Source organism: Lontra canadensis, unplaced genomic scaffold (genome assembly GCF_010015895.1).
Source record: "Lontra canadensis isolate GAN:19392208 unplaced genomic scaffold, GSC_riverotter_1.0 scaffold144, whole genome shotgun sequence".
In the NCBI taxonomy this organism is placed as follows: domain Eukaryota; kingdom Metazoa; phylum Chordata; class Mammalia; order Carnivora; family Mustelidae; genus Lontra; species Lontra canadensis.
In genome coordinates, this window is record NW_022631138.1 from 228,426 (window position 1) to 250,799 (window position 22,374).

At 48.9% G+C, this 22,374-nt stretch overlaps 2 protein-coding genes across 4 annotated transcripts in view; both read left to right on the forward strand.

Moving 5' to 3' along the window:
- The first annotated feature begins 1,036 nt into the window (after positions 1-1,036).
- On the forward strand, positions 1,037-5,177 carry ITPRIPL1 (ITPRIP like 1). Of its 3 annotated transcripts, XM_032843853.1 has the most exons (3): positions 1,038-1,200; positions 1,363-1,466; positions 2,286-5,177. In XM_032843853.1, the coding sequence occupies exon 3, from the start codon at positions 2,300-2,302 to the stop codon at positions 3,941-3,943; it is 1,644 nt and encodes a 547-aa protein (XP_032699744.1). In that variant the 5' UTR covers positions 1,038-1,200; positions 1,363-1,466; positions 2,286-2,299; the 3' UTR covers positions 3,944-5,177. The 3 variants fall into 3 exon arrangements, with proteins under 3 accessions (XP_032699746.1, XP_032699744.1, XP_032699745.1); XM_032843855.1 differs by lacking the exon at positions 1,363-1,466 and having other exon boundaries at positions 1,037-1,200; XM_032843854.1 differs by lacking the exons at positions 1,038-1,200; positions 1,363-1,466 and adding an exon at positions 1,661-1,958.
- Positions 5,178-9,246: 4,069 nt separating this feature from the next.
- NCAPH (non-SMC condensin I complex subunit H) overlaps positions 9,247-22,374 on the forward strand; it is a 34,675-nt gene continuing 21,547 nt past the window's right edge. Inside the window, exons 1-6 of the mRNA XM_032843870.1 lie at positions 9,247-9,364; positions 14,203-14,422; positions 14,533-14,623; positions 15,521-15,613; positions 15,926-16,064; positions 16,502-16,626. Of these exons, the coding sequence (XP_032699761.1) occupies positions 9,346-9,364; positions 14,203-14,422; positions 14,533-14,623; positions 15,521-15,613; positions 15,926-16,064; positions 16,502-16,626 (687 nt within the window). The 5' untranslated portion in view covers positions 9,247-9,345. The remainder of the gene's footprint in view (positions 9,365-14,202; positions 14,423-14,532; positions 14,624-15,520; positions 15,614-15,925; positions 16,065-16,501; positions 16,627-22,374) is intronic.

The window sequence follows — 22,374 nt, forward strand, 5'->3', positions numbered from 1 at the left end:
TGCTAACGCTTAGCGGTAATAGTCCCTAAGTTAATAAAAAACTTTGGAACTTCTGTCATGGCTAGCCAGAAGATAGTCTTTCCCCCTCCTACAGTGAAATAAGTTAGTACTTTTGGAAGCACTGTCCAAGTTGTTTGGGCCCCCCTGTGCATTGCCACTGGATAAGGAAGGCTGAAATTTGTCTTTCGGCAGAAGGACTTTAGCTAGTAAGTATGAAAATATAGCACTTCCCCTTTTCTCCTTGGTTAGTTGACACAGGACAGGAGGGCTGGGGGGCTCTTATATTCTGAAGATCCTTTCCGGAAACCCTTTTTGTGGAGCTATCTTACTGGATCCTAAGGCTTGTTCCAGTCTCCACACTTCATGAACTTTTCCTGTATACGCCCACCTCTCATCAGCAGAGCTACCCTGGAGGTTTAGGATTCTTACTCCTACGGAGCTAGTGAGCGAGAAGTAAGGCCTCAAGCCAGGTCTTCGCGTGCCCTCTGGCCTTTCAGGACAGCCCCTTGATAGGAAGGAGGTGGGGAGAGACACCTGAGTCTAGGCGTGGGCTGGGGGTGAGGCACAGTACGGACGCTGACGACACACCCCAGCTCCTGTGCCATTTTGCGCAGGACCAGCCCCGACTGGGAATGACGCCCCCCTGCCCCGGGTCAATTCCTAGTGATGCCACCATCCTCGTCACTGTTTCAGTACGGTGCATGCCAAATTCCTAGTAAGTATACCCTCGGTTGCCCCTGGTGCCACCCCCGGGAGACCGAGCAGCTGCGGCGTGCGAACCCCCCTCGGCCGCGAGTGCGGGGCCACAACCCCGCGGGAGCCCGGAAGGCGCACTGAAGGCGCGCCTCCGCCTCCCGGGCCACAGGGGCCCCAGGGCGGCGCTCCCGCGGCGCGCTCGGCGGCGGGCTTGGGCTGGGAGGAGCCTGGGCGGGGTGGAGCCTGGACGGCGGGAGCCGCGGTGCGGGGCTGCAGTCCTCTGGGCGGCGCGCGGCGCGGACCGAGGCTTCGGGGCTGGCCGCGCGCAGACCCTCGGACCTTCTGACCCTCCGACGACATGGTGCCTCCCCCGGGAGGGGGGAGCGGGGCCACTCCCTCGTGCGGCCCCGGCGAGGCACCCGGAGCCCCCACCGCGCCGGCCAAAAGGCGGGGGCGGTCTGGCCGCGCTGTCTCTTTAAGACCGTGTTCCAGCTAACACCGACGGTGAGTAACCTGGCCCCAGGTCCCGGAAGACACACCCCCCCCCCCCGAGGGCAGGCGGATGAGAGTTCAGATCTCTGGGCGTGGAATTTGGGAAAGTTATGAATGGGGGGGTGTCACCCTGCTTTGAGCCACAGCCGCTAGGTACCTTGTAAATTTTAACAGAGCTCCTGGAGCAGGCGGTGAGACTGAGCAAGGCCAAGTTCCAGAGGGAGGAGAGTCCCCCACCTGGCTTCAGCGCCCACACGGCATAGTCCTTCATCATCTCGGTAAGCCCAGTAGCTTGTGGGGTGAATACGAGAAGCTTCCGGCCTCGTGCTGGGTGGGGAGGCAGAGGATCCGACTACTGCAGCTGTCAAGTGGCTTTGGGCACCTGGTTCTTCGCGAACTTTCCTGGGCTGAGAGGTGGGGCCATGCCTTCCTCTGCGCCTGGCCCATCGACAGGGCATCTGGCAGCCACCTTAGGACCTCAGAGAACACAGCGGGAAGCTGTGGAGAGCGGGCTGGTGGGACTGTGCTTCTCTGGAGCCAACTGGGAGTTGCCCTACTGGGCACAAGGGAGGAGAGGCTGAGCGGTTGATGACAGAGGATGACAGAATGAGGATTGTGAAGTCACAGAGGGAATGGGATGCTATAGCTGGGGCTTGGGGCTTGGCAAGAGGAAAGGTGTTGCCCAGGCAGATCAGTGCTTTCTGCCTGTGGAAGGGAGCCTCTGGGATCAGCAGGGCACATCTGGTGCCCACAGTGGACTGATGAGTCGGGTGAGGCCACCCTCCCACGTGGGTCCCCCTCCCCCTCCTACACAGGAATGAAAACAGTGCTGTGTCCATACTCTGGAGGCCTAAAGACCACCCACACCATGTGGAAGGAAAGCAGAAAGACTGAGTGGCATCTCCCGCTGACTCCCTTTCTCCCAGACCACCTCCTGGGCAGACCCTTGCTCTGTCCAAGCCCAGCTCTGTGAGCTTTCTGTTTCTCCTGAGTAGTTAACTTCCAGGATTTGGGGTTCCAGGGCACTGGGGGATATACACTGGTGAACAAATGAATGGTGAAGATCACTACTGACTCCCACCCTCCTACTTCTCTAGATGCAGAGGCCTCCATGGCTCTGATAAGCCTCGTGTTCCTGGCAGTCATGTATGTAGTTCACCACCCCCTGATGGTCAGTGACCGGATGGACCTAGACACACTAGCTAGAAGTCGGCAGCTGGAGAAGCGGATGAGCGAGGAGATGCGCCAGTTGGAGATAGAGTTTGAAGAGAGAAAGCGAGCTGCTGAGCAGAAGCAGAAGGCAGAGAACTTCTGGAGAGGAGACACCTCCAGTGACCAGTTAGTGCTAGGGAAGAAAGACATGGGGTGGCCATTCCAGGCCAGTGGCCAGGAGGGGCCACTGAGCTGGATGCTGGGAAACCTGTGGAATGCTGGCCTCTTTTGCCTTTTTCTCGTCTTTGAGCTCCTGCGACAGAACATGCAGCATGAGCCAGCCTTTGATTCCAGCAGTGATGACGAGGAGGAGGAAGTCCGTGTTGTGCCTGTCACCTCCTACAACTGGCTCACTGACTTCCCCTCGCGGGAGACCCTGGATTCCTTTTACAAACACTACGTCCAGAATGTCACCCGTGACCTGCCCTGCACCTGTGAGTTCGTGGAGAGCTTTGTGGATGACCTCATCGAGGCCTGTCGGGCGCTCAGCCGCCGGGAGGCTCAGCCACAACTGGAGGACTGCCTGGGCATCGGGGCTGCCTTTGAGAAATGGGGAACCCTCCACGAGACCCAGAAATTTGATATTCTGGTACCCATCATTCCTCCGCAGGGCACTATGTTCGTGCTGGAGATGAGGGAACCGGCCCTTGGCTGCCGCTGCGGCTGTGTGCTCGTGGAGTCGGAATGTGTGTGCAAGCGCGAGAAGCTTCTGGGGGACGTGCTGTGCCTGGTGCACCACCACAGGGATCACTCGGCCATCTTGAGCAAGTGCAGCAGCTCCATCAAGGTGGCTCTGTGCACGGGCTCCCACCTGGACGTGTGCAAGACTGTACAATGGTTCCGGAACATGGTGGGCAATGCCTGGGCCCTTGTGGCCCACAAGTATGACTTCAAGCTCAGCCTCCCACCGTCCACCAACTCCTGCAAGCTCAGGCTGGACTACCGCTCAGGCCGCTTTCTCTCCATCCGCCTGGTCCTGGGGGTGCAACGGGAAGACACCCTGGTCTATCTGGTGAGTCAGGCTCCTGACCAGGAACCGCTCACCAGTGTGGACTGGCCCGAGTCCTTTGCAGCCTGTGAACACTTGTTCCTGAAGCTGGTCGGGCGTTTTGCTCCAGAGAACACCTGTCACCTCAAGTGCCTCCAGATCATCTTAAGTTTGCGGGACCTTCAGAGCTTACCCCGGGGAGCGTCCCGCCCCATCCTTACCTCTTACCACTTCAAAACAGCCCTCATGCACCTGCTGCTGCGGCTGCCTCTGACGGACTGGCAGCACGGCATGCTGTCCCAGCGGCTGCAGGACATCCTCTGGTTCCTCGGCCGGGGCCTCCAGCAAAGGTCCCTCCATCATTTCCTCATTGGCAACACCTTCCTGCCCCTGACCATCCCGATCCCCAAGACGTTTCGGAGTGCCGAGCCCGTCAATCTCTTCCAACACCTGGTGCTAAACCCCATGGCACACTCGCAGGCAGTGGAAGAATTCCACAACCTTCTGACCCAAGTGAAAAAGCTGCCCTGTGCCCCATCGGCGGAGGCACATTAATGTAAAGACCATTAAAACAGGGGAGAAGGTATTTCTGATTCCTCAGGCTGCCAAAGAGTTTATTTTCCAGACGCATCAGTGGTATGTGTGACCTTCACCTTGCCCGTGGCTATGATAACTTTAAGGAGCACCTGAAGGGCTCATCAGGATGGGGTCCAACCTGTAGGGCCTAATCTAGGGTGTGTCCTCTGAGGTTTTCCTCTCCCAACTTTTAGCATGACCTGAGGAGGGCCCAGGGAAACGGATGTTACAGGACGATCTTGTAGCTAGAGTTGAGACTAGACAGGGCCTGTGAGGTTGTGTTTTGTATCAATACTGGAAGTGAAAAAGAGAACCAGAGAATACCTCCATTCCAGCTTATTCCTTTTTGTGAGCGACTCTCAGCACATTCCTTGTAAATTGGTTTCCTTGTTGAATCATTGGCTTAAGTCACCGCCGAGCAGATAGCGCTCCATCTTATCCTAAGTACTGTGAAGGTAACTTCTCGTATGTTAGGATCTAATTTTTCAGACCTTCTGTGTTTGAAGATATACCCAGGATGCTTATTTTCCATTTCTCAATTTAGTCCTATTTTCGTATAATATATGAAATAGAACATAATATAGCTGTTTTATGCACCTGAAAGAAAACTCCAATACTATCCAAACAATTAGCATTGATTCACAAACAAATATTAAGTCAATGGTGATCTGTTTCATAGTTGAGATAACATTTACTAAAATTAATGAAATAGCTAGCATCTAACGAGCTTCTCATGCCTGGAAGCAACATTGTAAAACCCTTAATGAGGACAATCTTTGAGGGGCGGTTTCTGAGATGAACAATGACTGTTTCTAAAGGAAACCACTTGTTTGTCAAATGAAAAGAAGGTTTAGCCACCATGTGTAACTGTGCTTTTTCAACTCAGTCTGTTAATGCCTCTGTATTCTCTTTTCAAAGACGACAAAGGGATTTTTTTTTTGAACTTTGTTTGTGATTTTGCAAAGTGGGGTCATCACAATCGAGGCTCGTTGCCAGGGTCGGACAGGAAGGGACTGTGGAGCAGTCCAACTCTAACACTTGTGATTCTGGAAATAGGAGTGGTGGATTTTGCCCTTCTTTCAAAACCCTGGGCATCCTGATGAGGAGGCTTAAGAAAGTGATGAGAGTTGTAGGTGTGGTTGTTTGGTTGTTTTGGAAATAACAATGCTGTTCCTGCCCTGCATACCAGGAAGATCTGGGGAGGAGAACCTGGCCCCACTCAAGTCGCAAGGGGGTTTAGATGCTGGTCTTGTGGGCTTTGGTTGTATCCACACCCTCCCCACAGCAAAAATAAATGACAAATTTATGTCCCCGGAGTTGATGCCAATCAATATTTGAGACCCCGCACTGCATAGTAATGGTTGTATTCCCATGTTGTCTGCTGATACTGCCAGGTACTGCTTTCAAGATGCAGTGATGGTTGGTTCCACGCTGTGGGGTTTTGATGTTTTATAAACACCCATATTCTTTCTGTTTAGAAAATAACTTGCTGGTGTTTTAATTCCAAATCAATAAAGGAAGCTATTTTGTGTGTTGGTTGGAATGTATGTAATAACACCCACAGAAGATCAGCATTCTCACTTGCCTATTGCTAAGATATTCCTGTTACCCTGATAGCTCCACGCAGTACATCCTCGTATTTCTCAATGCACCTTGAACCAGTCTGCCCTGAGGTTTCCCAGTGGCACAGCCAGGAGCCAGGAAAGAATAATCCAGAATGTCAAGCAACATCTAAGTTATTCATTCTCAAAATATCAGCCAATTTAAAAGATCTCAGTGGCTACAAAAAAACATGCATACACTGTAGAAAGGATAAATCTGTCAAGTAGAAGGGCAGTATCATGTTCTAGCACTCTGTGGTTTCTAGTGTAGTAAGAGGTAAGAAAACAGGAGCTGGCCGAAGACTACAAAGGGAACAGTCAGCAAAGCTTGGGTGGGGCCGAGGGTGTAAGAGAGTGTATAGAAAAAACAAGTAGTAATGGAAAGAACAGAGCTGTTGTGCTCTGGGAATACTCTTACAATGAAAGGAGAAACTTCTCCAGATTATTTAGGAAGCTGAGCTTTATTGTAAAACAATTCCTGGCGGGCACCCAGGATATAACAGCAGTTATAGTAATGGGAATACTTAGCATTCATCGAGCATTGCCAATGGCCCTAAATGCTTCCCATCTGGTAACTCATTTAATCCTCACACTCTAACTCCATGAAGTGGGTGCTTTGTCCCTTCCCCTTTTCCAACGAGGAAGCCGAGGCACAGAAACAGCACACAACTTCCTCTAAGGTCACACAGCTAGTAAAGGCAGAGCCCAGAACAAAGTACCTGTCCTCACAACCTTCCAGCATGGTCTTGGGAATATCAAGATGTAGGGGTTAACATGCTTTGAAAAGCGTTAACCTAATTTTAAGATCAAGGGCGGTATGACGTTTAGAAATTCTAGAAGACAGAAATTGTTCCGTAGCCCAGTCTTTAGGTCAGGAATTTCGTATCACATACAAAAATTAAAGGCATTTGCTCAGAGGCCAAAATGAATGTAAAGCCATTTGAACTACATGCCTGTTGGCCCCCAGTGGCTCGATGGTTTATATCGTGAACTACATTATGATATAAGCCAGCTGCAGGCTGGGAGATCAGGGAAAATCCGAAGCCAAAAGTTTGTTCAGGTAGCCAACTGATAACAGTATTGCTTGTCACCTAAACTAAAGCTGTTTGCCATTCATTTTGGAGAAGTAGAATCTTGGTGAGGAGTGAAATGGGGAGGAGGAATGGCCCCAGTATTGCTTTTCTGGCAGACAAGGAGTGGGGGAGGGACCCACTGCTTTAGTTTTGTCCAGACAGAGGAATTGAGTTCTGCATACCACTGATACTACTGATAAATCATTCAATTTTTTGGCACCCTCTGCAGAACTAAGCCCCTCCCCCCAAAACAAAGAGAGCATTCAGAGCGGGTGGTGGAGAATGAACTGTCTGCAGGGGGTGGAGCTGGCTTTGTCCCAGCACAGGGAGCCCTAGGCAGCCAGCTCAGGGGGCTCCATTATAATCCCAGAACAGCCTCATGCCTCACCGAAAAGGTGGGTCACCCAGCAACCTTCCTCTGCCTGGTGTTCCAAGCTGGCTCTTCAGAGGTTTCTGATTCGGTGCCACCGGCCACTCTCCCAACCCACACTGCTCCTCATCGGTGCCCAGAGGATCACAAGCTGTTCCCACTCTCTTCAAATGCACTCAGCATAGAGATGATGAGTGAGATGATGGCAACCCCAGCATGCACTGAGCCTATGTGCCCACAAGAGTATAATCTGTTATCCAATTCCTCATAAAGCCCAGTGAAGGAGTATTATCATGACTGTTTTATAAATGGAGAAGAAAGTGAGTCCCAGAGAGGTTCAAATGCCCAACCCAGGATTTAAACTTGTCTTCCAACTAAACTCATTCAATACATATTCAAGTACTTACTGTGTCCAGGGCTAGCACCAGGCCCTGGGGAAACAATGGCGAGCAAACCATGGCTCCATCCTCATGGAGCTGACAGTCTATGGAGGAGTAGACATCAAATAGTCATCCCAGTGGATGTAAAATTTCAACGGTGGCAAGTTCCACTAAAACCTCCAGTAAGGACACTTGAGTGTATCAGGGTAGGCCTCCTTGAGGAAGTGATGTGAGCTGAAACATAATGGCAGCCAACTGGATGAAGATGAGGATGAGGAGAGGATGTGCAAAGGCCTTGTGGTGGGAGTGGGCAGGATGAAAGTGAGTCTGAAAGAAGGCCCAAGTGACCAGAGTGCAGGGAGCAAGGGGAGGCAAGGTGCAAGATGAGGACAGAGAGGCTGTAAGGCCCAGACCCCACAGGGTCTCCTAGATCACTTTAGAAGCTCCCAGAGCAATGGAACTTTTGAATGGTTTGAGACTTTGGGAAGGAACAGGTTAGATTGGTGCTTAGCAACCACTCATTAGAGCCCAATGAGAAGGGAGTCAGAGCTGGTGTAGGGCTGCTGCAGACCAGCAAGAAGATAATATGGATGAAAAAGAGACACAGACTTGAGATTCTTAGGAAGGGAAAAGAGCTCAACAATTGGTTGTGTATGGAGAGTGAGACATCCAGGATGGCTCCTGGGTGCTGATTTGGGTTCCTGGGTGGCTGGTAGAATCTTTCACTGAGATGAAAAACACTATAAACCTGTTTTCTTTTCTTTATTCCTCATTGCCTTATACTAAAGATTTGACGGTGGTCACTGGGAGAACAAGTTTGTGCAAAAGCAAATTGGCTTAAAAAGTGGTTTTCTACAAAGGGGTAGTATTTTTTGGTTACCAAAATGACTGAGAGGCATTGATGGCGTTTAGTGGACAAATGGTATCCTACAAAGAGCCCCACATGTCAAGAATTGTTTCACCCTGAATGCCAATAGCACCCTTCAAGGGAAACATTGCATAAAATGCCTCGTGCGTGTCATAAGAAACGACAGGATGTTCTAGGGATATTTGGGGGAATTGCCCTGGCCTTTCCTCCCATAATACAATTCTTGGTTGGGCAGGGGGTGCCTGAGTGGCTCAGTCGATTTGAGTGTCTCCCTTCCCCTTGGGTCAGGGTCTGGGGTTCCTGGGATGAGGCCTGAGTGGGGCTCCCTGTTCAGCCGGGAGTCTGCTTCTCTCTCTCCCTCTGTGCTCTCCCTTCCCTCTCTCTCTCAAATAAATTTGGGAAAAATACAATTCTTGGGATCAGATGAAGCACAATGGAAAGATGGCAAATTATGTCCCTCTCACTTCTCACCTTAACCTTTTCTTTTGTGTGGTGGGATATGCGGGGGTGAGGTGTCTGTGTGTGTGGGGGGGTAGATATCCAGGAAGCTTTTCACATGAATCTGAATAAAAATGATGGCCTTTACTTAAAAATGTACATAAAATATTTTGCACCTGTCCTTCGCCTTCCTGGAACGTTCATTCATCGTGTTGTTGGCTCCTTCTCACCCCGTCTACCCCCTTAGGGTTTTGCTGCCCTTACAGAACAGGTCGCTGTGGGAAATTAACCTTGTTTCCTAGAAATCTGCCCTCCCTCCCATTAGAAAGTAAATTGCGTGAAAGCAGAGCCCTCTCCCGTCCTGCTCCACGCTGGGTCCTTAGCGCCCAGTTCCTCATCTGACGCTCGAAAGAAGGCAGGGGACCGTGGTCCATGGACCCCTACAGTCCACCCACAGGAACACACCGGGAAGCCAGCGATTCCACACAGCGCACAGCCGCACCGGTGCCGACGCCCCTTTACAAGCCGAGGACGGGGGCGCCTGCGCAGGCGTGCTTCTGGCCCCGCCCACGACAGACGTCACCGCGGCCGTTACGGCGCTAAGGCTTCTCGGCGCGCGATTTAAAACCAGCTCCAGAGAAAGCGAGCAAAATGGGACCTCCCTGCCCAGGTGAGGCTGGGTGGGTGGGGGGCGCCGCGGGAAGGGGTCGGCGTGAAACGGTGCTCTGGGCGGGCAGGGTCGGCGGGCGGACCTGAGCGGGGGTACGGATATTCTCGGCCTCGTTGTTGGCCTTGCGCTCCTGGCAAAGGGGGAGGCAGGCGCGGGGAGGAAGAGGCGGGAAGCGGGGAAGGCGGAGGGGTGTGCCCGCCAATCAGCACGCCGCTTGGGTCGGCGTCGGGAGCGCGCGTGGGGCGATCCCCACTCCGGTCCCTTTCCCGTGGGCTCCTACGCTGTGCAGGTTGTCTCTCCCTTGGAAGGTGGTTTCCCTGGGCTGCATGTTAGTTCAGGGCCATGAAAAAGTTGTGGTTACTGCTGAATGCTTAAGACGCATGCGCTTATTTTTACATTCATTGAACACCTGAGCTCTCCCTTTACGCCAAACCCACTGTCAGGTGCAGAGATACTGCAAAGGACAAAACAGATAAGATCTAGTCTTTTGGAGCTTGTAATCTATTTTTTTTAAAGGTTTTATTTATTTGAGAGAGAGAGAGCTAGTGAGAGAGAGCATGAGCGAGAAGGAGAGAGAGAAGCAGGCTCCCCACCGAGCAAGGAGCCCGATGTGGGACTCGATCCTAGGACCCTGGGATCATGACCTGAGCCGAAGACAGCTTGTATTCTAGTTGAGGAGACGGTAAACAAAGAACTACAAATGAGGCTGAGTGCTGTGATTGAGCAGAGTGAGGGGAGGGGCTCCTTCAGGTTGAGGATTCAAGGAAGATCTTAGAGCGCACTGGGGAACGCGTTCTAGGCAGAAGGAGCAAGTGCAAAAAGAAGGGCAGGAAGGAAAGAGCCTGGCTTGGGCTAGAAATAGAACATCATTACTAAACAGTGAGTGAGGCCACTGAGGTAGGCAGGGCCTTGGTCTTGGTAAAAGACTTGAAAATTTAGAGTTATATTTTGGACATGGTGAATGATTTATGCATGAGATAGGTGAGGGATCAGTAAACACGTGGGAAAGAGTTTGACACTCAGAGGGTGATATGGCTCAGGGAAGTGGCCCATAGACTCAGAAACACATTCGGACATCATCAGATGGATCATAAAACCATGGGAACAGGTGAGAACCCTAAGAAAACCCTGTAGAGAAGAGACTCAGGACCAACATTTAGGAACTAGACAGAGAAGGGAGAGCTTGAAAACTCTTTCAGAAGAGAGTGGTGTCATAGAAGCTAGGATCGTTTCAAGAAGCACTGGAAGGTGTTGTCATCTGTTTCAGATCCTGCTGAATCTCAAAAGATGAGTCCTGAAAAGTCGCCAGTGGGTTTGGCAACATGGAGGTTGTAGGTGATTGTGTCAAGATAGTTTTCATAAAGTGGTGGGGTTGGTAGCCAGACCATAGAGGGCTGAAAAATGAGTGGGAGGGAAGGAGGTAGGTGTAGAGTGTCTGAGCTTAGTAACCACCTAAATGAGAGAAATCAGAGAAAGCATATTCCAAGAATTGAAGCATGCCTCTGATCCCGTCTTGAGTTTCCCTCTCAGACAAGTTCCTCCTTCGGTGCTTCCTGTTTCTGTTTAAGTCTCCTCTCAAGGTCCAACTCCCCTCCTTCTCTTGAAGGGCCCTGACCCAGATAGTAACAAGTCCTCTTGATTCAGTCTCTAAAAATGTCTCTTGCCTCTTTCCTTTCCATTTCTTCTTTATTTTTCTTTTGTTTTGACCTCAGCTGAGAAGTATGTTAGCCATACTCTTGAGCTTATGGGAAACTATCAGTGGAACACGTGAAGATCTTCTCCTTGTATTTTTTTTTTATTTCTTTTTATCCCTATACACCACTTCTGTTCCCTTCCCCCTACATGAGCAACATTTAGTGTTTGTTGTGTATCACTTTTTTTTTTTTTTAAAGATTTTGTTGATGAGAGAGAGAGGATTAGTCGGGGAGGGGCATGGTGAGGGGGAGAGTGACAAGCAGACTGCCTGGTGAGCACAGAGTCCAACTTGGACTTAATCCCAGGAGGCCCAAGATCACGAGCCAAAGTCAGACACTTAACCAACTAAGTCATCCAGGTGCCCCTATATCCCCTTTTTTTAATGTGTCCCTATAAAATATGTGTTATATTGTGGGTTTGGGTTTTTTTTTTTTTTTCATATCACCAATTCAGAACCACCTGAGACACATGTTCTTATTTCTATTTGGAGGACGAAGAAGCAAATGCTTGGAGCATTTACTTGCTTAAAATTTCTTTTCTTTTCTTTTCTTTTTTAAAAGATTTTATTTATTTATTTGACAGAGAGACACAGTGAGAGAGTCAACACAAGCAGGGGGAGTGGAAGAGGGAGAAGCAGTCTTCCTGCCATGCAGGGAGCCCAATATGGGGCTCAGTTCTAGAACCCCGGGATCATGAGCTGAGCCAAAGGCAGACACTTAACGACTGAGCCACCCAGGCGCCCCTTGCTTAAAATTTCTGCCGCTAATGGGGTACCTGACTGGCTTGGTCTGTAGAGCATGCAACTCTTGAACTCAAACATGAGTTCAAGCCCCACACTGGATGTAGAGTTTACTGTTAAAAAAAAAAAAATTCTCCAGCCAGTAAGTGATGGGCCTGGGTTTGTTTGTTTGTTTGTTTGTTTTTTTAAAGATTTTATTTATTTATTTACTTATTTGACACAGAAAGACACAGTGAGAGAGGGAACACAAGCAGGAGGAGTGGGAGAGGAAGAAGCAGGCCTCCTGCCAAGCAGGGAGCCCAATGCGGGGCTCGATCCCAGGACACTGAGATCATAAGCTGATGGCAGACGCTTAACAACTGAGCCACCAAGGCACCCCTGGACCTGGGATTTGAAGCCAAACCTTTTGATTCTTAAATGTGGAAACCTCTTCCCCCAAGGTCTCTCAGTTCCTTCATCTCTCTCCCAGTGATCTTGTTTCTTGCGCTACCAAAATAGGCAATAGCCACTCACAACCACAGTCACACCCTAGACCTTGTCATTACCAATAGCTGCACCACTCTTTCATCTCAGTTTTAAGCACCCCACTTCTCAGTACCACTCCTATCTTTCCACTCCTTCTTGTTCCCTGATTCCAATAACTCCAATAGTCTTTTGACCCAGCAGATGTATATTCTTGGCTTTTCACTGTCCCTCATGTTTCTCGTGTCCTTGTTCCCTTCCTTACTTAGCTTACATTCAATGGTCAATCACTATCATCACTCCTTTTCCTACTCATACTTTCAACATATACTTTCTTGACAAAAATCACAACCCTGATTAATTCCAACTTGGCCTACTCTGCGTTGGCCCCGGCTTACTCAGTGATCTCAAGGGAACCCTAAGCCCAGCAGTCATGATTATTCCCTTGTTCATCCACTCACCTTCTCCTAGGTGACTTCCCATACCTTCCTTTCTCTCCTGAAATCTCCAGTACCTCCTCCCTGGCCCTCACCCTTAGCTATTGAGTTTTTGGTCTTGATGTGCTTCTTATTTTACTAAGGAAAACAATCCAAAAGGAACATCCACAAGCACCCCCATTGTACCTGCTCCCCTACCTGCATTTGTGTTTGTGTTGTCTGGCTGCCTTCCTGTTGCTGTGGATGGGCTTTCAGTGATCTCAGGAAAGGCAGCCCTTTTACCTGCCTGAGTGTGTTGTTCAGCAACTTTACCCTTCCACGTGCTCTCTGCATAATGCCCCCTCCTTGCCAAAGATGACTGGAACCTGTGAATATGGTATCTTACGTGGTAAAAGGAGCTTTTCAGGTATGATTAAGTTAAGGACCTTGAGATGGGGAGACTATCTTAGATTATCTGGATGGGCACAGCACAATCACAGTGGCCCTCATAAGAGGGATGCAGGAGGTTCAGAGAAAGAGAAGGCTATGTGATGACAGAAGCAAGAGGTTGGGGGGACACCTGGGTGTCTCAGTCCATTAAGTGTCTGCCTTTGGCTCAGGTCATGACCCAGGGTCCTGGGATCAAACCCCACATTGGGCTCCCTGCTTGGTGGGAAGTCTGCTTCTCCCTCTGTCCCTGTTCCTTCTCTCTCATTCTCAAATAAATAAATAAAACCTTTAGACAGAAAGAAAGAAAGAAACAAACAAGAGGATAGAATGGTGGGAAGGAAGCAGGCAGCCTTTAGAAACTGAAAAAGGCAGGGAAAGAGATTCTTTCCTAAAGCTTCCAAAAAGAACACAGCCCTTGCTGATACCTCGATTTTAGACTGACTCTAGGACTGCAAGGGAATACATTTGTGTTGGTATAAACCACTACCTTTGTGGCAGTTTGTTATAGCAGCAATAGGAAGCTAATAAAATCTCTTTGCTTCGTTCTTTCTACCAAACTGGGGTTTTTCCCATCTTAAAGTTAATTTCTCAGCCTCACTTCCCTTTCAACTGCTTCTCGCCCAATTTTGTCCTTCCTTTTCTGTAAGTCCTTGAAAACCTTGTCTCCATCTGCTGTCTCCAATTTCTCTTCTGTTCTTTCTATTCTGTTCTCTTCTCTGGAATCTATGCCCATTTGATTTTCTCCTGCCTGTGCTAGTCTAGGGAAACTGCTATTGTCAAGGTCACTAGTAACCTCTAGGTTGTTCAATCCAGTGAATGATTCTCAGTCTTTCTCTAATTTGACCTCATCACACCCCTCAATTTGGCAAGGAAGCGTCAGAAACCCATCACCCGACTAAGAAACTGTATAGAGAAATATTAGAGTTAGAAAAGATCTTGGTGGGAAACAGGCAGTGAACTTCCTCCCAATGACAGCCCCCAACCCCAATTTGGATACAGGAAATATTCCGTGGCAGGTTTCCTGAGCAAGGGTGCTCTTTCAACACTGTCAGCCATAATTAGTTGCTTTTCTTCAGAAATCCGTGGGCACCTCCACAGTGCCGCCTCACCTTCGGAACGGGTGTTCTCCACGTCCCTGCCCCGGAAGGCCCCTCTCAATACTCCTGGCACCCCGGTCCTTGAAGACTTTCCTCAGAATGACGACGAGAAGGAGCGGCTGCAGCGGCGGCGCTCGCGAGTGCTGGACCTGCAGTTCAGCTCGGACTCGCCTCGCCTGCTGGCCTCCCCGTCCAGCAGGTGCGTGCGCTCTGGGTGCCTCCGCGAGGCGGGGGTTTGGGGTCTGGATTTTGAAAAGTTAGAGTATCGTGGATCCTTAACGGAGTGTTTTGGTTTGGGTTTCCATTTAGGAATATTGACACTTCAGCCACGACCCCTAAGTTTACAAACACGCAGATTACAGAACATTACTCCACCTGTATCAAGCTGTCCACTGAAAATGTGAGTATCTGCTGGTTATCAGTGAAGATTTTGCAGCATGGTCACAAGGGAAGTCTAGCCTTCTTGATTCGGTGGAGAATGCGCAACTGACGGTAATTGCGTGCTTCCCTTCTCCAGCCACTCTTCTCAATGCTGATGTCGGTCCACAGGCTCTTACTGTGCTGTGTGGGACTTCGGTGCTCTTTCTGGCAGGTTGCCTGCCTTCTAGGGTGCATCTAGAGAGGCAGCATTGCTTGGGGGTTAATGATGTGAGTTCTGGAGCCAGCCTCTGTTGGAATCCAGTCTGTCATTCACAAGCTCTACAGCCTTGGCAAGTCACCTGAGCACTCTGCTGCAGGGTCCGCCTCCGTCAAATGACAACGTGAATAGTCCCTGCCGCATTCATTTGTTCTCAGGGTCACTGAGTCCCTTAGTGGGCAGTGCTGGTAACAGGGTCTACACACGGTGAAAACTCAGGAAGTGTGCTGTCACTTTCTAGCTCTTGAGAATGAGGAGTTTGTGTGGATTAGGCCGCGTCACCAAGTGTTTATGGGAATTGATACCTGTGGTGAGATGTGGGCTGTTACTGTGTAAGAATGTAGCTTCCGGGGCACCTGGGTGGCTCAGTGGGTTAAGCCGCTGCCTTCGGCTCAGGTCATGATCTCAGGGTCCTGGGATCGAGCCCCGCATCGGGCTCCTTGCTCAGTGGGGAGCCTGCTTCTCTCTCTGCCTCTGCCTGCCCCTCTGCCTGCTTGTGCGCTCTCTCTCTCTCTCTCTCTCTCTCTCTCTGTCAAATAAATAAATAAATAAAATCTTTAAAAAAAAAAAAAAAGAATGTAGCTTCCTCTGTCAGAGGAGCAGTATTAACATGAGCCTTGGCTGTCAGTGACCCACCTTCCCGCCCTTTTCTGTTTGCAGAAAATCACGACCAAGAACGCTTTTGGCTTGCACTTGATTGATTTTATGTCAGAGATTCTTAAACAGAAAGACACCGAACCGACCAACTTTAAAGTAAGAAGGCTGTTCACCTCTTGCATCCGAATTAATGGTGGTTATTTCTGATACTGAGCACAGCACGGTCATTGAATCCTGCAGATACATGAGAACCTTCCTTGTGTGAGACATTTCATTAGCTTCTTTCCTAAACTGATGAATACAGAGACCATATCTTTCTGCTATATATTATTCCCTATCAGTCTTAGGGGAATCTTTGTCATTTTTTTCTTAAGAGCAAGTCAATATTTTATGAAGCTTGCTGTGTTTTGCCTGTTCAGCAGTTCCTTTTTATGTTTCCACTGAGCAGAGCTCTGTTTGTTGGACTAGGTGGCTGCTGGCACTCTGGATGCCAGCACAAAGATCTACGCAGTGCGTGTGGACGCGGTCCATGCTGATGTCTACAGAGTCCTTGGGGGGCTGGGCAAAGACACACCCTCCCCGGAAGAGGCAGAGAGCCATGATGCAGGTACATGAGTTGGGATCTGGGTTCAAGGGGCTTTCTTAAGGGCATAGCAGGTAGTATACTGGAATGAAGTCGTAAGAGATAATCTCATTCAGTTGAAGACGTGAACGTTTTCAGAAGAGTTTATGAGAAGACCCTTAAACCCTAGAGTTGTTTTTCTTTGGAAAAGAGAAGGGCCTTTTAGATCATATTTGGGGAAGACTGAATAAACTTCAAATGGGGAAGTTCTGATTTGGGGGCGCTTTTGGAATTGACTTGTATTAGAAGCCAGATACTTCAGGTTTCTCCGGAAGCTGCAGATGAGATGTGCTGTTGCTTTGAGAGAATGGCATTTTCTGTTGTGATCGCTCTTTAGAGTTTTGAAAAATGTGACTTAATATAAGTTTGGCTACATGCCCTAAAGCAATCCTTACACTAACTAGTCTTATTTCTTCTTTCAGATGGAAGTGCTACTGAAACAGGAAGAACCAAAAAGGCTCAAAAGCCCAAAAAGAAGCACTCCTACAAAACCATCGAGCAGAATGTGAACAACCTCAATGTCTCTGAAGCAGATCGGAAGTGTGAGGTGAGGAACTGGGTGCAGGGTGGTCTCTGACTAATTCAGAGCCTCAGTGGCTGAAACTTGGCAAGGCCACGCCTGCCTTACTGGTATGTGCCTGCTTGGGCCTCAAGGGAGTCAAATATGTAAGTGGCATCTGCATTATCTTCCCTTAGCTTCACATTAAGACTCAAGGGTGTAAGTCCCTGCTTTTCCCACAATATTTCAGGATGATTGAGTAGAAGGACATGGCACATTACCGAGGACTTTGATACATTAAACCATTAATTTTCTTTCCAGGAACATGCAGAAGAGATGATGATAGCTAACATATTTTTATGTATTTACTGGGCACCCTGTGCAGCCCTAAGTCTGAGCCATGTGACCTCACTTAATCTTCACAACATCCTTGTTATATTTTCTGAGGAGGTTATCAAAGTACAGAGCTGTTAAGTAACTTGCCCCAAATGATGCTGCTTGTAAGTAAGCTAGGATTTGAAGCTCAGTGGTCTGGCTCCAGAGTCCTTGCTCTAAACAGCCTTGTGATCTGGCAAATCCTAAGGAATTTCTACTTAAAGGAACCCAGAGGCCTCACTTATCTTTAGCATAGTTAATTTAAGCAACAGTGTTGGTACAAGCTTTCAAAAAATGTTGCTGTTGGGCACTTGGGTGGCTCAGTTGGTTAAGCATCTGCCTTTGGCTTAGGTCATGATCCCAGCGTCCTGGGATTGAGTCCCACATTGGGCTCCTGGCTCAGCAGGGAGTCTGCTTCTCCCACTCCCTCAACCTCTCCCTTTGCTCAGGCTCTCTCTCTGTCTCAAATGAATAAATAAAAAATCTTTTAAAAAATATTGCTGTTAAAAACAGTATCTTAGGGGCGCCTGGGTGGCTCAGTGGGTTAAGCCGCTGCCTTCGGCTCAGGTCATGATCTCAGAGTCCTGGGATCGAGCCCCGCATCGGGCTCTCTGCTCAGCAGGGAGCCTGCTTCCTCCTCTCTCTGCCTGCTTGTGATCTCTCTGTCAAATAAATAAATAAAATCTTTAAAAAAAAAAAAAAACAGTATCTTAGTGAATGTTCTTGTACATATTATCTTCGTGCTCTTCTGAGAGCGTATCCATAAGAACATTCTGAGTCATGGAATTCCATTGGCCTCAAAAACAGGTTGTACCAGCCTACTGTCCCTCCAACAGTGGACTGGATTACTCTTCTACCTCCACAACATTTGTAAATGACAGCTAAGGTTGAGACTAGAATTGATCACCAAGGGAATGAGCATATGTGGAAAAAGAACTGAGCCGTGGAATACCCCAATCTTAAGAGTTCAGAGAGCCACAGAGGAAACATCCAGTGGGTAGGAGGAAAACTGGGAGAGTATGGCACCCAAATGGGAAAGTGTCAGGGAGGAGAGAGTGATTAGCCATGTCAAAGTGGAAGCCTAGGGCCACTGGTGAGCTTGGAGAATGGCTCACCATTCTGAGTTTCTGGAGCAGAAACTCAGACCTCCAGGGAAGGGGGGCTGCTTGGCTGGCGCTGGTGTCCCTGAGTTTGAAAGAGGGGCTCGTGACCCCAAGACCCAGACCTCTGAGGAGGACATGCTGGTTGGTGCTTGTGTCTATGAGGGGCATACGATGAGAAAAAGTACAAATTAAACTCAGCTAGTGCTATAGGTAGGGGAGGACTGCTGCATCTGGGCTGAAGCAGCCCTGTTGGATGACAGGAACTGGAAGGCTACAGAAAGAAGCAAGTCCCTTCAACCCTTGCTATAGCCCACTGTAGTCCCTATAGTGGCCCTGACTGGTGGAGGCCACCAGGGAGCTGCTAACAAAGTCCAGATGTGGTCCCAGAACCAGCATCACAGAGTAACCAGTAGAAGGTAGGACAGGGGCTGAGAGGCAATCACTTAATAACTGGCAGAGAGGTAAAGTGTCAGCATATCTACCTTCTAAAAGGTTTGGGGTTGGGGGGTGGAGAGGGAAAGCTAATATGCAAAATGTTACCCCGTGGGGAATCTACGTAAATGTAACACAGAAGTTCCTATTACTGTTCCAACACTTTTGTAAGCCTGAAATTTTTCCTAATAATGGGGGCACTCGCATGGCAAGAGAGGAATGAAGGCAGAATAGGCTGGTCTTTTGAAGAGTTTTGTTGTAAACTGGAACAGAGTAATGGGTGGCAAATGAAGGGGAAAGTAAAGTCTAGAGGGTTTTCTTGTTTTTTGCTTTTTTAATGGGAGGATTAACAGCATGTTTACTTGATGGCAGCAGTCTCGTGGACAAGAGAGGAGAGTTGCTCGAGTGGAGTCCTTGAGCGTGTGAGAAGGGAAGGGAATGGATAGCCCCGACAGAGCTTGGCTAAGGAGCGCATATGGCTGGTGGGGGAGGGGATGTGAGTGTGCCCACGTGGGAGATTTTGGTCGCCGCCCCCCCCCCCACCTTGAAATAGGAAGCCAGGACATCAATTGACTGAGCGTGGAAGAGGAAAGGTAAAGGTTTGAAGAGAGGGAAAAAAGCAGGAGGGTGGGGGAGCAAATGGACTGGGGAAGTAGATTGCTTCCCAGACAACACTCAGGGTTGTCGACCTGGGGGCCGTGGCAGATGGATTTAAAGTGAGGTCAGTCAGCATGAGTTTGTGAGTTTCTCCAGCTATGGCTAGCTGTGCGGGTGTGAGCACAAAGCGGGCAGAAAGTGGATTGAACGTGGGATTGGGTTTTGCTGAGTCAGTGTGACACGGCTAGAGAGGAGCATTGGAGTGACGAGCATGTGCAAGGAAGGGGTGACAATCACTGCCTTTGGGACTTCAGCCAGAAAAAGAGGGGAGTGAGAGAGAGCAGAAAGCCCTATGAACAGTGGGTTTTAGGGCACAGTGGGTCAAAGACTTCTTGGTGTTTGAGACCAGAAGGTGTTGGCTCGAATGTTAAGGGGTAGGGCCAAGGGCACTTGGAGTTGAGCATACGGAGAGGCTGTAGTCATAGTTCTGGAAAGTTCAGAGAACAACCACGGGATCTCTTGAAGTCCTAGGGTTTTCAGGATGAAGCTCACAACCACTGAAGGTGAGGATATCAAGGAACTGAGAAGCCACAGTGTTGGATGGATCGATATATGGATATTAAAATCACCAAAAACTAGGACAGCATCAAAGTTGGAGAATAGTAATGAGCCAAGAGCTAATATTAAAATCTCCCAAGAAGCGGAGAGAACTGAGGATTGGAAGGTGATCGAAACATAGATGGGCAGAGGCTGATGAGGTCTGACCTTACAATGTTCAAAGTGGAAGGTTTTAGGACTTGGAAGGAGAAGAGTCTGGAAGCAGGCAGGAGGAACAAGGAACTCATCTGTCCCACATCTAGGCCAGAGGCTGGAGGGCTGCAGGAGAGGAAGCAGCCACACTGGCCTGTGGGGAAGCAATGCCGTTGGGCAGGCCGGGTTCCATTGAAGCAGGGCTCCTCAGCCTTTTGTCATTTCCTTCCGCCTTCAGGACCCTTTTTAGATCTTTTCTTTTTACCCTCTGCCCTTGAAATGAATGATTATAGAATAAGATTTTATCAGGTAGGGTTGAGGCTTGGAGATTCACAAGTTATTGTAATTTCTTTTTCTTTTTCCCTAAGATTTTATTTATTTACTTGACAGAGACACAGCGAGAGAGGGAACACAAACGGGGAGTGGGAAAGAGAGAAGCAGGGAGCCCGACACAGGGCTCCATCCCAGGACCCTGGGACCCTGGGATCATAACCCGAGCCAAAGGCAGATGCCTAAGGATTGAGCCACCCAGGCACCCTGGTTATGGTCATTTCTAAGATTTTTTTTTTACCCTTCCCCAAGAACCAGTTTTCATGCCCTTGAGAATGATATCGTCCCCAATTTAAAATGAATGAGTTAGGGGTGCCTGGGTGGCTCTGTCGGTTAAGTTTCTACCTTCAGCTCAGGTCGTGATCCCAGGGTCCCAGGATCGAGTCCTGCATTGGACTTCTTGCTCAGCTGGGACCCTGCTTCTCCCTCTGCCTGTTGCTCCCCCTGCTCACGTTCATGCTCTCTTTCATTCTGACAAATAATTTTCAAAACAAATAAACAACAACAATAAAAAATGAATAAGTTAGAGCTTCAAGAAAGAAGTGGAGAATGTAGGGACTATCTAGAGGATCCTGGGGGTAGTATCCATTGTTAGCAGAGGGGGATGGGGGCCAAAGAGGCAATGTCAGGTCTTTCTAGGTTTTAGAGCCTGGGAAATGTAGAATCCTGGGTGGACCTGGGTCTTTAATGTGTGACTAATAAATAAACTAAAGGAAGGACAATTATGACATTAGTCCTGGTGGCCTCATGGCAGATGGTAGTTGGTAGAGAGGGAGCACACAGGGGCTAGGAGTGAGGAGCCTTGTTGGGTTCACTCTGAGTAATGGGGCTATTCTGCTCTGGGCTTGCCTAGCAGTTCCAGCCTATACTATTTTTTTTTTTTTTTAAGATTTTATTTATTTGACAGAGAGCACAAGCAGGCTGAGTAGCAGGCAGAGGGAGAGGGCGAAGCAGGCTCCCTGCTGAGCAAGGAGCCCACCGCAGGGCTCTATCCTGGGACCCTGGGATCATGACCTGAGCCGAGGGCAGTCACTTAACCAACTGAGCCACCCAGGTGCATCTCCAGCCTATCCTATTTTGAGGACTTTGTGTGGATGGACTGGAGGGGCCTGAAGACAGTGGAGACACTGAGGCTGAGGCTGAAGAGGGAGCAGGGAAAACAAGGGTGGCTGGCTCTCTGTCGGGGGTAGTGGTATTTCTTCATATGTCAGCGTTGACATTGGGTAGTACCAGATTTGGGGGCAGCAGATGGAAAGTTCACATCCTCGTTCTGCTATCTTAGCTGCGTGGCCCTGGGAAAAGGCTCTGAATTTTACTTTGTTAAACTGTCACAACAGGTTAACACCAGTCTCATCCATGTACGGGTTTTTGTGGTAGTGAATCTGTCCCTGGCAAAGTACATTATCCATGGTAATATGTTGTATATATCCAAAGGGGAGCCATATAATTCTCTCCCACCTTCCCTTCCCTGCCCCAACTCTCCATGTTTTTCCCCCTTCTTAGATAGTCTGAGTATTATTTCACTGTCATTCTTGTCTCTGCTTCTGGATCTGTAGTGAAATGTCTGTTCAACAACACGGTTAGAAATTCTCTTCCCAGTCATTTTTTTCCAACCAGATAGACCCAGTTCTGGGGAGTCTGAGGACGCTTGTACCAACCAGCCATTCCCATTGTTCTAAAGAGAAAACAAGAGAGCAAGCAGCACTGTTCCCTCTCAGCCTGTGGTGATCAGCCACAGTTATGCCAAATGATACCACTAGTCTTAAAGAAACACTGAGTACCCCAATCATAAAAAGCTTTTTTTGTTCTGTTATCTGCTGTAAACTTATAATAGCCCAGAGCCCAATTCGGAGGATAAACAAGAGCAAGTGATTGTCAGAAACTTAGAATTTGAAGTTTCAACTTTTTCCTGAACCTGCATTCTCTTGGAGATGGCCTGGAGATGAGAAAGCAAACATTCTGTGGGTGTGTCTAGACCATTTGAGAACTCTTATTTGTGTGTGAGCTGATCTGTTTTGGACATAGCTCTCTGTGTGCAAAATGTTTGCTATCACAGGAGATTCCAACCTGATTATGTTCCAGTTTTTTATACCATGAGAGCACAAATGGATACAATGCAAGGAAGTTCGAGGCACATACTATAGGAAATCAGAGTGGGTGGAGGTCAGAGTTTATGGAAGAGGTGAAATTTGAACTGGGCTTTAAAGGA